The sequence below is a fragment of the Misgurnus anguillicaudatus genome, chromosome 13, assembly GCF_027580225.2.
Source record: "Misgurnus anguillicaudatus chromosome 13, ASM2758022v2, whole genome shotgun sequence".
Lineage (NCBI taxonomy): Eukaryota > Metazoa > Chordata > Actinopteri > Cypriniformes > Cobitidae > Misgurnus > Misgurnus anguillicaudatus.
The window spans coordinates 26699490-26716369 of NC_073349.2; the positions used below are offsets into that span (position 1 = coordinate 26699490).

Genomic DNA, 16880 nt, shown 5'->3' on the forward strand with positions numbered 1-16880 from the left:
ATTATGAAATTTGGCTGATGGTTAATTGTTTGATCAATTGTGACGATTATGATGATTAATTGCCTGTTTATAGCTTTGACATTTAATTCTCATACATTTTTTTGTTTATAAAATTATTTTCACAGATTGTTGTGATTACTTATCTTTTGCAAGGTTTATCTGGCAGTAAATATTTATACACATAACACATTTTTAAAAGTAATCTGATACTGTCTCGTTTATACAGGTGCTGCAGCTCCCCCTTTTGTTTTTTAGAGAGATGTGCAATCATCGCGGTGATCTGAAATCATCGGGATGAGGTCAAACAATTGCGATGAGACAATTATTTAATCATTGTGACAACCCTAATGTTATGTGAAACCCATACTATGTTTTTTAACACCCAATAGAGGAGTCTTAAGACATCACAGAATTGAACTCAATGCAAATAAGCATCAAAACAAATAATTATTTGAGATGGAGAGACCTTTTCTCTTGCTGTCAATGAAGGCCAGGCAGATTTACAGCATTTTAACAGGATTACCATCATTATACTAATAATAATCCACAACACATCTCTAATCTAACACAGCGAGAAATAAACCACCGACTGCATTCTGGGAGGTCAGGGACCTAAAAATGTATCGGAGTAAAGGATTTATTTTCTCTTGGACTAACACCAACATTTGCGGTGCACATAGCTATCAATTCGTAAGCTTGAGGTTAGCCTGGCTAATTTACCTTGTTGTGAAACCATCTGAGTAATGTTTGGTTATAGGGATCCTATAGGTATTTAGCATGACCTCTAACAAACAATTAAGCTTTTATATTCTCACGCTTGACTCAAACTGGTCAGCTACAGTCAGAAGGTCAACTAACAGCTTTTAAATGTCTTACCTTATCAAGCTTGGCTTCAATCTCCACCACTTCAGTCTCCACCTCATCAATATTTGCCCTGGAACACAACCAAGATAATGACATGAGTCATTTTAACTCAGTAATCGAACACAGATCAATGACAGGAATGACTGATTATTTTAGTGCTGGGCAAAGATTAATCGAGATTAATCGCATACAAAATAAATGTGATTTTTTTTGCATAATATATGTGCGTGTACTGTGTCTAATTATTATGTATATTTAACCACACACACATTCATATATTCATTTCAGAATTGTTTTATTTATATATCATTTTTTATTTATATTTAATATAGATTATATAAAAATATAAATAAATATATATAAACATGTAAATGTTTCTCAAATACATACATGAATGTGTGTGTATATATTTACACATAATAATTAGACACAGCACACACTCATATATTATACCAATAATCACTTTCATTTTGTATGCGATTAATCGCGATTAATCTTTGACCAGCACTATTTTAAACCTCATGCTCTTTCTCTCTGTGCAAAATCGTGAAATATATCTAAAAAGAGAGTTAATCTACTGGTTTCTTTTTTTTCAGTTTTGCATGCGTGATGTGTTTGATGCAAGCTGAGGAGAGTCTTGGGAGGGGCACTTCAAGCTAATAATTTAGGCCAAGGGGGTTTGACTGATAAAAAGTTAAAAACCCTTGCACTAAAGTCAAGGGTAAAACTGGAGATGCACAACATCAAATGCAAAATAAGGGAATTATGTATGTTGTTATTTAAGCAATTTCAAAATTAATCAAAAATTGTTATATTTTTAGCATCTTCAATGCAGTGAATCTTGGCATTTTCCCATTCGTCTTCCTGATGTTTTACCCTAAAATACATTTTAAATAATAGTGAATGAGTTCCCATCTATGCTGGGATCTTATTGATTGCTTTCCTTGATATTTAGTTCAGGTCATCCATTACAAAAATATTTTATAGATAACTAAATAACTCATAAAATAATACGTTGGCACATTTATATTTTTATCTCCAAGAACAATTTCAAACATTTAAGAGAACGACTTCAGATGAAAAAATTTTTTATGATCATCACCCTTTTAAGATCAGGCACCCTTACATTTTTGACAACAAACCCAGGACAAATTTATTAGATATATCAAACTGGATAAACTTCATTGAAGCGGCTACAAATCACACAAACTCTGAAACGGAGGATTGTAACCACCGCTGCAGCTGTCCTGATGTGTTACCGCTGGTTTGGAGGACAGCTGCTCTCTCTCTCCCTATACAGTGTCAGTTCATCGCACATGGCACATTCAAAACGGATGCACGTTACCCCCGGGCAACACGAGGGCCGGCCCCATGCATCCAAACCCGGTTTTATCTGTCATGCTCTACTTTTGAGCAGCAATGTGATCAACACGGTTATTGAATCTTTGATGTTTGATTTTATAACATTTTCAATGTCATTCAATGTCAAGGCAGCTAGTTTGTATGAAATTGCACGAAGTGAAACGTACAAAAAAGTAAATCGTACTAAAATCTATGAATGAGATAAGCAGTCTCACAAAGAAGTGAGAATTTGTTGTGTCATCTTTATCTTGGGATAATACAGCAAAAAAGCAATGTAGCTTAAAGACATAAAATATATATTGACAAAATTTACTCTCTTAGGGGGTTTTCACACCTGCCTTGTTTAGTTCGATTGAATCGTACCAGAGTTCGATTGCTCAGTTGGTGCAGTTCGTTTGGGCAGGTGAGAATGCAGCAATCGAACTCTGGTGCGCACCAAAAGCGGACCAAACAAGCGAACCGAGACCAGCTTGCAGAGGTGGTCTCGGTACGCTTTCAAACGAACTCTAGAGCGGTTTGTTTGTGGTGAGAACACGATCCGAGATCGAACCGACCTAACTGCAAAAGTACTGCGCATTTTGGACTAAACCAGCTGCTGTAGTCAACTGCGCAGTGCATTATCGGATGAGGAAGGGTTGACCGTTTCTATAAGCAATATTAGCACAATGACAAATCGCGGACATACCTGGAGTTGCGAGGAGGTGCGGGCGGAGCCTCCGAATTTTTTTGTCTTTGCCGTTTGTAGTGCATTAAACCGTTGTTTTCAAGCCGCATCCGCGATTCATTCTGAAAATGAACAGTTTGTCTAGAGTGCTGTATACAAACTATATATAACAACCACGGAGACATAATTACAGCGCGCAGCCGTCTGTCCATGGTGTCTGCTGTATTATCCTTCTTTTGTTTACTTCCGGGGGTTCCGTTGGAATTTGCCGCACGTTGATTCTGACCAATCGTGAAGCCGTTTAGGAAATATGTTCAAATTTATGTGGCCAATGAGTGATGTTGATCTTATCACGTGACAGAATTTTGGTTCGTTTCAATTGGTGCGGATCAGAGCAATCAGTGTGGTGTGAAATGGAATCAAATCTGCTAAAAAAGTTACAATGTATCATTTTTTGCTTTTGGTCCGGACCAAGCGAACCGAATTACAGATGTGAAAGCCCCCTAATAACTTTTCTTTGTGAATGCATAATCAGTGCATGTTATTCTTAAAACATTTTAATGTGAATTTTAAATTTGCCTAAAGTTTATTTTGTCAACATTAAACCAAAGGTCACATACTTTTTAACACGATCTTTTAACAACATCATCAGCAATTATATTGCACAACTTTCGCATCTTATTAAATTCCCAAAGTACCTGACCTGTTACACATGCAACTAGGGATGGGACGATTACCGGTTTCACGATTAACCACGATAAAATGTCCTGACAGTTACTATTATCGTTTAAAATGTAATTATCACTACAACCGTAATCGATTACCGTGATTTAAAAAACTTGTGGTAAATCCTGTCCAGACAGAATCAGTTTGACGCAGGCGCGCACATGCAACATAGTTTTTTGCACAATGCGGCATTTAAGGGATAATGTATTGTATTCATTCACAGTAAACTTATTAGACATGTTTATTTATTTATTTTTACCACAGAAATAATTTCAGGGACATGAAATATTAAATTGTGATTTAAAAAAAAAAAATCAGTGTGTTTATCAGTTCTTTTTGAACATTTCCATCTCATTTTAACAAAAACCATGATAATAGTGATAAATGTGATAACTTTGGTCACTGTAATCATGATATGAAATTTTCATAACTTCCCATCCCTACGTGCAACCTTAAACCCGGAGTATAATTAGTTTTTTACACGTACGCAAACGTCAACACGCGGTCAAACAAAAAGCAATGCATCTCCAGGGCTAAATACTACATTCTTCTGTACGTTTAGAGATTGGAAATGGACGTTTCTGAGTGGTAAGTTTATTTGTGTTTTTTCAGTATGGACCTAACTGTAACATCAATACTAGAACTTCAGCCGAAGCGCTAACTCAGCAGTAGAGGTATTCTCGGGTCCAAAGAAATGTACCCGACCCGAAATCACTTTATACCACACCTGGACCGAAATGTAAACGGCACTGACGTGTGTGCAGTCTGCAGCCCCGCACGCAGCAGTCAGACAGAAAGAAACCCTGCTGGTCTCGCAACCAATTTGGCGAGCTGGTTCATTTCTTTTACTTTGTTATCTGACGACGACACCAAGGTAACCAGTAATTGACTGTATCAATGAAAATTAACCTACCGCCAACTACACAATTTCGCAAGCGCTCTTGGCAAACAGAGGACAGGTTTGAAAAGGACACTGACGCACACACGCGAGAGAGTTCGGGTCCGTTCGGCAAAAACACATTCATTTTAAATTACCCGAGACCCGATGCCGCTATTATTATACCCGACCCGTGTCCGAGGCACACGTGAAACTTTTAGACCTGAACTCGATCGAGTCTCGGGTCGGACCTCTGGGTTTCGGATGTAAGTGGACCCATGAAGACCTCTACTCAGCAGTCACAACTTTGTTTTTAGCATTGAAACAACAATGCACTTAAATGAATGTCTAATTTAATGTTAGGGGCGTACATCTCGACTGTAACGTGTTTTTCAGTGGATGTTTGCATGCCCGAGGTATACATAAGAAGGAGGAAACAATAATGTTTGAGGCTCACTATATATCATCACCCTGTACTAGAACTCTTAGTATTCCTCTATATTTCTCTACAGTTGTACATTCTATGGCACCTTTAACACATATTACAGACAGACTGAGACGCTGAACCAGCAGAGAGATGTTTGCTGGATTACTGACTGTCTGACTTCACATCCTTCAGCAGGGCCGGGCTATGTTTATACCCACCAAACCAGACTACAACACTTAAACCTTTGGTATTAGAGATGGGCTTGTTTTAATCGAGACAATTCACACAACTCTTTCAACTCAAAGTTCCCGGTCAACGGTTCTGGGACAAGTAAGACTTTTTTAAACATAAAATGAGAAAAATTAGACTATTGATAGGATATCACCAAGTCTTGTTGTGTGCTAATGGGTTTGTTTCATGTGAATAAAAGCAAATGTGACGTGAGTGTCTGAGTGAACTACATTATTGACCACTATGCATATGCCAGAAGGTACCAGCTGAAAGCTTTATCCGCAGGGGGCCCACCATAATGAAAAACACTCAAGACATTATTTGACATAGGAGACAATATATGAAAGAAATGAGATCTACTCTTAGTGGTTTCTACTGTAATCTCAAAATGACGTCACATTTTTCTTATCAAAGAACAGCACACGCACCGATGTTTGGAACGGTGGTCTTCATTACCGTTCTGTCTGGCTGATGACATCATCGGTCTAAGTATTGATTGACTGATGGCTCTTAGCGTTCATATTGAGATCTGTTTCTTGTAATAAGTGTATTTGAGTGAGTCATTCAAAGAGGCGGGTGTGTGTTTGTGTGTGGGCTGTCTCGCAGTGGCTATTCTTAGGCGGTACGCTTCTAAAGTCCTAAGTCTGGACCTTTTATATTCACTGAAAGCAGACCAAAATATCCTGCTGTAGCCTCCAGCTGTAGCTGCCATTGACCAAAAACACAAAACAGAATATAATTGAATTATAATCCAGTTCAATTCTCTCATAATTGTACTTATCCCAGATAAACATGACATTTAATAACCACATTAATCACAAACTAATAATTTTGATTTAAATGCCATCATGTTTTCTTCTTATATGAGGGTCAACATGGCGAAGCTTCAAAAAGTACATAAATCCAAATGACTCCATATATGTCATCTAAAGCAAAACTATACATTTGTAAGAGAAACGATTAACGTTTTAGATTATTTGTGATTATGTATTTATGTAAACATATGTGATACGTTCAAATATGGTGGATGGTGGAAGGTAGAGGTCGACCAATTTATCGGCCGGCCGATTAATTGGCCGATTTTTGGCATATTTTAAAAAATCCTTTGACTTAAATAGTGACATTTTTACATTTAAAATATCTGCTAATGATGAGAACATTTTGATTATTATGTACATATAGAAAATCGGCCAAACATATCGGCCATCGGCTGCCCTGATTTCTAAAAATCGGCATCGGCCAGAGAAAAAGCATATCGGTCGACCTCTAGTGGAAGGTCGATAACCTTATATCTCACTGGCTCTTGCAAGTCTTGTGATTGGATGTAATATGCATGTTCTGTCACAATGTATGTGCTTTTTGAAGCGTCGTCATTTTGAGCCCAATTTAATGTTGGTTTATTTATTTAAAAACAAATTAAGTTAATATCAAATTGTGTTATTTGGTCAGTGTCGATGTAGTGCACTTTGAGTTCGAATCCCAGCTCGTGGTCCTTTGCCAATCCTATTCTCTACCCTGTACTTTCCTGTCCTCTGCTTACATACTGTCTATCAAATAAAGGCAAAATTGGCCCAAAAATAAAAAAATGAAAATGTGTATTTTGCATCAAGAAAATGCAGTAGTTGCAGTTTTAGCTTATTAAAGTGCACCTATTGTCCGATTCACATTTTTACTTTCCTTTGGTGTGTAAGTGTGTATTACTACATGTTAACAATATGCAAAAGGTACATACCTAAAGTAAACGAGTTATGTAGACAAGAGCGACATTATCATAATTCCTCCGGCTTCAGACTCACAGCCTGTAAGTTAACTCCTGTTAGCATTGCATTGTGACCAAATCTTTCAAACATGGTAAGGTGGGTCACGTTTCCGGCTGACGTCAGAGATATTCAGGCCAATCACAATGTACAGACTAGCTGCCCAATCAGGGACACAGAGCTTTTCAAATCCGTGCGTTTCAGGAAGAGAATGAAATCTGTAGCTACAAAAATGTAGGGTTTGTAGAATATAATACAGACTACCGGCACATCCGGGAACTTGACTGTAAATTTCGTCACCGCCCCTTTTTGGGGGATAAAAAACCAGACCTTCCATTGACTTCCATTCAAAATAGCGGAACAAAGCAACGTTTTTACACAGCCAGCAGGCGTAAATAACTTATGAAATCACTCAGATTAAACATGTTGAGTAATTATCTGTCCACCCTGCCTGCCATAGAGCGCGAAAGATACATTAACACATTTAATTGGGTCAATATAAAAACATGTCTCTTTCATTCCCACAGCGTCAAACCTGTGCAACAACGCCATCCAGTGATAGCTGGAAATATCGCTAAGCCAGTTAGTTGTATGACTCGACGGAAAATTGCACTCATTACTCTTAATATAAAGACATAATAAATAAATACTAAGTAACTTTCAAATACGAAGTAAAATCATTCACTTGCTTCCCTGTTGACTCGATGAGGTACGAGTAAATGTCCGGGTAAGACACCTCTGGCCAATAGGGAGCGTTGTTACACAAATTTGACGCTGGGAGAATGAAAGGGACATGTTTTTATATTGACCAAATTAAATATGTTAATGTATCTTTCGCGCTCTATGGCAGGCAGGGTGGACAGATAATTACTCAACATGTTTAATCTGAGTGATTTTATAAGTTAATGACGCCTGCTGGCTGTGTACGAACGTTGCTTTGTTCCGCTACTTTGAATGGAAGTCAATGGAAGGTCTAGTCTGAATTCCCCCAAAAGTGGGCGTGAACCTGTTCAGAGACATTCTATGACGTTGCGCCGGTTGTGCGTATGTGTTTTTTAACCACAAACCACGCAAACACATATTATACCAAATACACAAAATAATGTCTTTTTAGCAATAAAATAGGTACACTTTAAAATTCAAAAACCAAATTACATCCATGTACACCAAACTGTAATAAGATTAGGTGTTTAAAGCTTTGATATTATGTAGGAATGCATTTTAATGACACATACACTTTGGTTGATAGCCAATTTGTTGAAAGCAGTACTTTTGGTGAAACCTATTTAGTACACTTGAAGAGTTTCGTTGCAAAACGAGATAAGCACCTTTTTTAATTGTTCAGAAATCTTGTTTTTTGGTTGTGCATTCCAATTAATTTAAATTCAACTGCAGTTTGTTTGTTTTGATTTAAACATAACTTAAAAATACAGCTAAGTAGCACCATAAAAAAAAATAATAACATGATAACATAATAATAAACATGTTTTGACAAAAATGTAAAAAAAATGGATTTATCTCGTTTTGCAACGAAACTCTTCACTTATTTTAAAGGAAAACAACACAGTTTTTCAATATTTTACCATGTTCTTACCTCAACTTAGAGAAATTAATACATACCTAATGCGTGCACTTTTGATCGTTGTGTAGCGCGTTGTGAATGTGTTGGCATTTAGCCTAGCCTCATTCATTCCTATGGCTCCAAACAGAGATGAATTTAGACGCCACCAAACACTTCCATATTTTCCCTATTTAAGTTACATTAGTAATTACACAAGTAAGTATGGTGGCACAAAATAAAACTTTTGTTTGGAGCCATAGGAATAAATGGAGCTAGGCTAAATGCTAACATATTCAAAAAGCTCTGTACAAAGATTAAAAGTGCAGGCATTGAAAAAGATAGGTATGTATAAATTTGTCTAAGTTGAGGTAAGAATATTGAAAAACGGTGGTGTTGTCCTTTAAATCCTGGGCTACATAAAAATGAAACTTGAGATACAATCTGATAGTCAAATGTGCTCTGAATGGGAAAGCTGAAACTCCCACAATACACTGGACTGCACACACTTCCAGATCCCAGACATGTTAGCACCTCAGAACGTCTGGAGATGTTTTGTGACATCATCACTCCGTTGAGAACAGATTTGGGAGGGAAAGTGATGCGTGTTTGGTGTTTTCCCACACATGATATTCACAGGCGGGTTTCGGAGTCGCCATTGGGGAATGATTTGCACGCACAAGCCAGCTGGGTTCACTTTACCCTGCCAGAACGCCGCTAAACACAGATAACTCATCGCATATCTGGTCGCGGTGGTCTCAATAGGGCCGTTGAAACTAAACTGCTGTCTGGTCTGGGATGAAGAGGGTCGGGGGGTGCTTTCCTTTCCCCTCTGCTCACACGTATTCGCCGCTTGACTGCACGCTGACCCCTTTAACGTCAACACGTCTCGCCCTACGATTCCAAACGATTTGGCCACGCCTGCTCTTTTGACCGTCTGCTTTTGACGTGTCCGTCTCACACACCCTACACACACACACTTCCTGTATGCAGAAGACTAACAAGGAAGCCTGCTTGGTTAAATCGGTCCATGGTTTTTGGAGAGGTCTCGCCATTGTGAAGAATAAAACCAGACTTGAATTACTAAACAAACACAGACGCAGCAAGTAATAGCTCGAGGGAGGGAAGTATCATCACTAGCCAATGTCGGCTGAAGGTTTATGGGATAATGTACAGTACAGTTTTTTTTGTGATCCTGTGTCCAGATAAATAAATAGCTGTGAAATATGAGTTTAATTTGTTATAAAATGCAAGAAGTAAGAGATTGCAGGGGGGTATGAAATAAATATGAACTAGCAGATATGCATAAATATCTGGATGCAGAATGTGTCAATCAGGGGGGTGGGGGGGGGTTTGTAATATTGTTTTTGGTCTCCAAATTGATTGAATTCAGTCTGTCAAAAGCAGGCAAACAAGACAAAGCTTCTGTCTCTAAATTTCAAATGGACTGAAGCAGCTGAGAATGACGTCCCATTGGACAGATATCTGTTTTAAACAAAAGAGAAGGATTTACAAACACGTCAATAAAGTCAGCCTGATCCCACAGGAATTCGTACGTATTTTACAATTTGGCTATTTCGAATTAATTCATACGAACTAAATTATACAAAAACATACACAAAAACATACAATTATCATAAAAAATTGTAATAATGAAACCACACCCCAACCCCAAAGTCACATGGGCAAAAGTAAATCGTACAAAATGTACCAGTGTGGTCGTCAGCGGCGGCCGAAAGACTAAATATTGGTTTGAGGTGTCGTGTGTGTGGCCCGTCATGCCAAAATATGTGTTTGGTGCTTCGTAGGTTCCTATAACCTCTTATTAAAGCAACACTATGTAGTTTTTTTTTTCTTTAAATAATGTCTCTAAAATTATTTCAGTGATAGAACAACTTTTAACTGGACAAACTGTACTGTTGCTGCAACCTGAGCAGCCTCCTAGCTGCTACAAGCACACTCTGAAAGTGGCGGGGGAGGGTAGGAAACACAGCTCCGCCCCTCCCCCTGCCTGCAGAAGAGTGTCTGATACCAGGCACTGTTGCGCTTTTCAACCACATGGGGGAGCTGTAAGTCATTTTTACATGGAAACTACATAGTGTTGCTTTAAAGGGACAATAAGTAGGATTTTCCCCCATCTAGTGGTGAAATTGTATTTTGCATTTAAACGAATAGTGCTCTATAGCGCCTTGCTTTTCCAAATGCGTGTTGCAACTACGGTTGATCTCCCTGTCCGTTTCAGCTGGTTCACGTTTTATGAACGAAAGCGCGTTGTGGAAACACGTTGGTAGGCTAGTGCTTTTTGTCCCTCTTTGCTATTATAGTTTATCAATATGGCAGAACACGGAAGCCTCTTTGGACTTACCCGTTCAATGTAAGAAAAGAGAAGAAATTTTAAGCTTAGGCAGAGGTCATTTGACACCAACGAGGACATATTTATGAACAAAGACATTGATTTTGACTAATAAAATACTTAAAATCATACTTATTGTCCCTTTAACGCAGTCTCAATTTGTACATATTTCATTCATACGTATTTTACAATGTTGCTTATTTGTATCCATTGTTACGGCCACCAATGGCAGCTCGTGACTTCTTTCAGAGGAGTGTTTTCCGTGCGTCATGTGAACCTAAGTGCATTGCATGTCATGTCAAAATACATTCATGATAAAGGAGACGTTCACAACACTTATTTAACACTAAACTCTGATTACACATGAGATTAAGTGAGTATCTAGCAAACGTGAGCATCTCTTTTGTCATCAACCCTTACGAAGCGTGTGTAGAAGGCACTTATTTTATTATATAGATCAGTGGTTCTCAAACTGGGGGCCGCGAGATGGTGCCAGGGGGGCCCCTGTTTTATGACATTTTATAAAAGACATTAATTTATCATGAATTCCGTGTAATTAAACCTAAAAAGAAATAAGGCTACTTACCAACAGCACTACTTTGTATAACTTAATATGTTTTGTTTAATTAAAATGTTACATTTTATAACAGTTTTTTGTCATAAATTTTCTTTGGGGGGGCCACAAAGGAATACACCGTACACAAGGGGGGCCCCACCCGGAAAAAGTTTGAAAACCACTGATATAGATGACTCCAAGACTAATACACACACAAAACGCCAAATTTCATTTCATCATAGAAAGAGTCACAGATTGTAGCAGATGAAATGAAGTGATTCAGCCCTGAAAAGGTCAAGTGAAATGCCGTCCGGGACAGACAGAGCTCCCACAGCTCAGTTGTGTGTTGCCATCACTGGAGGAATGTCCATTTACCACCCACCAAACCTCAGGGTCACATCCGGTCACCATCCACTGAAGACCACACCACATTGGGAATGTCAATAGGAGGCACAGTATTGGTGTATCTTATTGGTTAAGATCTGGGCTATTAACTGTAAGGTTGTAAGTCAAACCCCAAAAGGGTTGAAACATGAACTAGTATCATCATCATTGTGGCAGTTGAAAACATTCATGTATATTTTACTATGCTAGGGCTGGCAAAACACAAAGTTGATATGGAGTTTCCAATAACATTAAGTTTCTGCGCTCCTAAAAAAGTCCAGTGAGATTTTTTTTATATAAGCTTTATTATATCCTGGTTTTGTCTTGATATGGTGAGAGGAAATGAACTTCCTTCCTGTCTTCCTCTGTCCTTTCCAATATCTGCATGAGGAGATAAAGCTTTGAAATGAATGAGATAGAAATTGGAACGCGATAACTATAACCATTTAGTCAAAAAGTAAATTAGTCAGTTATTGCAAACTAATTCGATATGCATATTGCCGTATGCACTTTTGCAATATTTTCCACGTTTCGGTATATTGCGTGGCACGAGAAATATTCTGCACCTTACCATTACTAGGTAATTATTTATTCACAAGTTTTAATTTCTTCTTTGACAAAGTATTTAACCAAAAAATAAACAAAAAAGAGATGATCTCCATGAAAGTCCAACGGCTCAAACTGAAAAACAGAATCTGTGCATATCAAAATAACTGGCGCAAATATAAATCACAGCTCTATTTTAGCCAGTTCAGTGCTGGCACTGTTTGAAACAATGGATGCTATGCAAGTAATGCACTAAATCGGCCAATATAACTGCAGGCCAACCATGATGAACCAAAGCTCTCATCTTCCCAACATGACCCCTGTCACTAGAGCCTGACCCCCACTGACCCCTGCAGGGAGAACAGCTGCCTCCCAAATATCAGCCAGAGAATAAGCAGACATGTTCACGTCTTACCGTACACATACACACACATGTATACACACAAGGCATTGCGGGAGTTACAGCCACTCAAGATCCTGCAACTACACTTGGAAAATATTTACATACTGTAGTTATATTACAATTGTAAATCCGAAAGGAAGTGGAATGTGTCAAATGGATTTACAGAACCAATGTAAAGCAAACAACTGTTGCAGCCTATGTTAAAAATAATAAACGTTTCATTCCTATATTTTGGCAGCTGTAGAGATTGTAAAAAAATTGGCTCCACAGAGGACCAAATTAACAGCAACGTCAAAGAGCATTCCTGCATTTGTAAACCATTCATGCTAAATAAAGTCACACATTATTCAAAGTCTCTGAATAATGAAAAAGTGACAATTATCGTTAACTGGGTTTCCATCACACCGATTTTATGTGCATTTTGAAGTATCGCATAAGAAACAAATGCAAAATTTCAAATAAAAATTCCTTAATTCGCAAAAAGCTGTGCAAAAAAATAGTAAATGCAAATAATGGAAGATGAAAACCCATTTGCCGAATAAATTCTAACATTACAAATATTAACGCACGTGATTGATCGTCTAGCTTTATCCACTGTCGTTGTCTTTACCATATATGGAGATCAACGTTGTCGCAATGCCCGTGCTAGCCTGCATCGAAAATTCAGCATTTCTTCTTCTGTGCACACTGCACAGCATTCAGTTTGGCAATTACAAGTTACTAGTAAATTTATAACAAATCGTAACCAAACACAGTCCGGTCTTAATTTTCTAAGTTTCACACTGCAAACATTAATGCTCAATTCTGATTTTTGGCTCAGATCCCATTTTTTGTTTGACTGTTCACATTACGTTGCTAAAATCAGACAAATGTCTGAACTGTTTGTGGTCCTGAACTGCATTGCATGCGCAAAAGAACACTACTATTTCACACGCAGCACGCGGTAATACGAAAATGAACGTGCAGACTACTGAGCGCGTGTGGTGGACTTCATACGAAGCTGCGCAAACCGGCCAGTCGAAGCTTTTTATCTCAATTCCGTGGGAGTGCGCGATTACGAGAGCATACGAGCCGAGGCTCTGCTTCCGGGTCACGTGCGTGTCGGTCATCGGGACAACGCATCAGAAAAGTCAAACACGTGTTATGGGCGATGTGCAACAGAAGCTTAATATTTAATGTCTTGAATGTTTTAAGTAGTTTTGCAAACATGCCATTGGTGCATATATCCGCAATCGTGACGCATATCAATCTAGAATGGCGTAAAAGTCGTATGAATTCCGATATGACTGTTTAGACTGAGGTCGCATTGCAAAACATCTGACCTGTATATGGGAGTGGCTCAAATCAGAATCAAAAAGATCAGATTCCATGTGGTTTGTGCTGTTCACACAGTAATACAAAGAGACAGACATGGGTCACATATGAGCAGAAAATCGGATTTTGATGGCAGTGTGAACGTAGTCTTATTGTGGGTTCACACCAGACGCAAGTTCAATGATTTTGCGCGAGAAGATTACATACAAAGTCAATGCAAAGACGCGTACTCGCACGAGGCAATGCGAATGACGCAAATTGGGCGACGCAACTGACGCAAAAACATGCCCTATTCGCCTCAAACGCACCTTCACGCAAGTTGAAAATATTCAACTCAAGCGAAAAATTTGCATGACACAAAGTTAAATCCCACGACTAATCTATACCGTGCAACACGATGCTACGCGTTTGGTGTGTATGTAGCATAAGAGTGCCTTGTTTTATTTGCTGTTGGTTACCAATACCGCCGTCATTCTCTTTAATTCTGTTTTTTTTTAAAGTGACCCCAAATTTTATGCAACAATGCACATTAATATAAAATTTTATAATTATATTATTAATATTACCTCTGTATAATAATATAGTTATATCAAAGGCATCTGAAGGAATGAGACTGAATTGAAGGACAAGAGAGTAAGCACAAGAGAGAAACAACAAACATTTCACTTTTTGGCTGAACCATTCCTTTAAATTTTCTTCTTATTAGATTTTGTTCTTATATAATAAACTCTGTAAAAGCCTTCTTTGAAATTTTTGGTAAACTAAGATCATCTGCTCTCCATCTAGTTTCATCCCTTTGAAGTCTTAATTGACACCCTGACTCTCTCCCAAAAAACTATTGTTACTCGCTTTGTTATTTTAGCTCTTACAGCTTTGACAGGCTGTTAGCATTAGCATTCTCTGCTAGGATTTGATTCACCCTGTATGTTTGTCGAAGAATTGATGCTAAATCCTGAAACCGGCCTGCCCAGCGCCGAAGCTTATGGCTAAATCCTCAGGGATTGAAGTCTAAGCAGAGAAAAGACAGGGTCAGTGAATCACCAGCACGGGTCTCATTGGGTTGAGTGGGGTGGACGCCTACTGGCATTCAAAGAACTGACCGCCGGTCACATCCTTCCTGAACCGTGCTACAATCTACAGATTAGTCTATCTCATATTCCTATTTTTTTTTTTAATAATCACATGCTTTAATACCTTGCAGTGTCAGCAAACAATGACATAATAAAGGGATGTGACGGGTGAGGAGATATCAGCAGAGGAAAGTGACTGAAAAACTTTTAAACAAAACAGGAAGGTGGAAGAACGGTCATGAGTAGAGAAAGAAAATAAAACATGGTCACTAAAATATTACAAGGTGAATTTTAGGGCCATGTGTAAGGTTAGGGAGTCTAAAAGTCAGTCTACAACTAACAAAACGTCTACCACCATATATTTTGGGACCTGTAGCAACATAACGCAACAGTATTCTTTAAAGGGAGAGTTCACCTAAAAATGAAAATAATGTCATGACTCACCCTTTTGTCGTTGCAAACTCGTAAGACCTCCGTACATCTTCGGAACACAGTTTAAGATGTTTTACATTTAGTCCAAGAGCTTGTTGACCCTTCATTGAAAATCTACGTATGGTATACTGTCCATGTCCAGAAAGGTAATAAAAACATCATCACAGTAGTCCATGTGACATCAGTGGGTCAGTTAGAATGTGTTGAAGCATCAAAAATACATTTTGGTCCAAAAATAACAAAAAATTACAACTTTATTCAGCATTGTCTTCTCTTCCGCGTTTGTTGTGAAGCACATGCGCGAGACTAAAGACATGTGACTGCAGTGAAGCGGATGACGTGTTATCCTCAGACATGTTTGCGATGTTTTTTTTTAAACTTACAGCGTGCGTCTCCCTCAGACTGTAAATAAAGTAAAACAAAAAAAACTGCTGGGGCGCACCAGATAACACGTCAGCCGCGTCACTGCAGTCACGTGACTTTAGTCTTGCGCATGTGCTTCACAACAGAACTGGAGGAGGGGACAATGCTGAATAAAGTCGTAATTTTTGACCCACTGATGTCACATGGACTGCTTTGATGATGTTTTTATATTACCTTTCAGGACATGGACATTCGGTACGTAGATTTTCAATGAAGGGTCAACAAGCTCTCGAACTAAATATAAAACATCTTAAACTGTGTTCTGAAGATGAACGAAGGTCTTAGGAGTTTGCAACGACATGAGGGTGAGTCATTAGTGACATTATTTTCATTTTTGATTTTTGACTTAGACCAAGTACTATATACTGTACTTAGTCTAAGTACAGGGCTGTGTATCGGCAAGAATCTCGCATTACATATAGATGGGTTGCAATGTAATATGTTGTGCTACATTGTAATACTGTAAAGCTCGCCAATATATTGGTATATGTCCTATTTTAGATATATAACAGGATATAATTTTAGGAAAGCTGTCATTTAGAAACACCACCATATGCAAACCGTATTAAAAAAAAATGTGACGCACCCCATGCTAGTACTCCCTGTCACTGTTTAAGTTCAGAGATCAACAAATGCTATCTAGTGTTCGGGATGCAAGTTAAAAACCAAACGAAACAACTGTCATGAAACTTGCATGATTTTTATGTGAAAACATATTGCTATTGCGATATAAAAAAAATTATTCGACTTAATATTGTCAAACAAAATATTGTGGTACTCAAAAGAAGCTGTATTTTCTTACACCCCTAAAACAAACTATATAAATATAGTATAAAGTATGCATAACATAAATGAATATTTAAGTTTTCGTGGAATATGGGATATAATTCTCTTATTTTTTCATAGGCTGACGGGTCTTTATACAGGCGTAAA

General features: G+C 38.1%; 1 protein-coding gene across 5 annotated transcripts in view; it reads right to left on the reverse strand.

Annotated features, from left to right (window-relative positions):
• The window catches only part of acap3a (ArfGAP with coiled-coil, ankyrin repeat and PH domains 3a), an 83695-nt gene that overhangs the window by 47278 nt on the left and 19537 nt on the right, over positions 1–16880 (reverse strand). For all 5 annotated transcript variants that reach the window (XM_073875495.1, XM_073875494.1, XM_073875493.1 and 2 more), the window contains exon 2: positions 877–934. In XM_073875495.1, coding sequence (XP_073731596.1) covers positions 877–934 — 58 coding nt within the window. The remainder of the gene's footprint in view (positions 1–876; positions 935–16880) is intronic.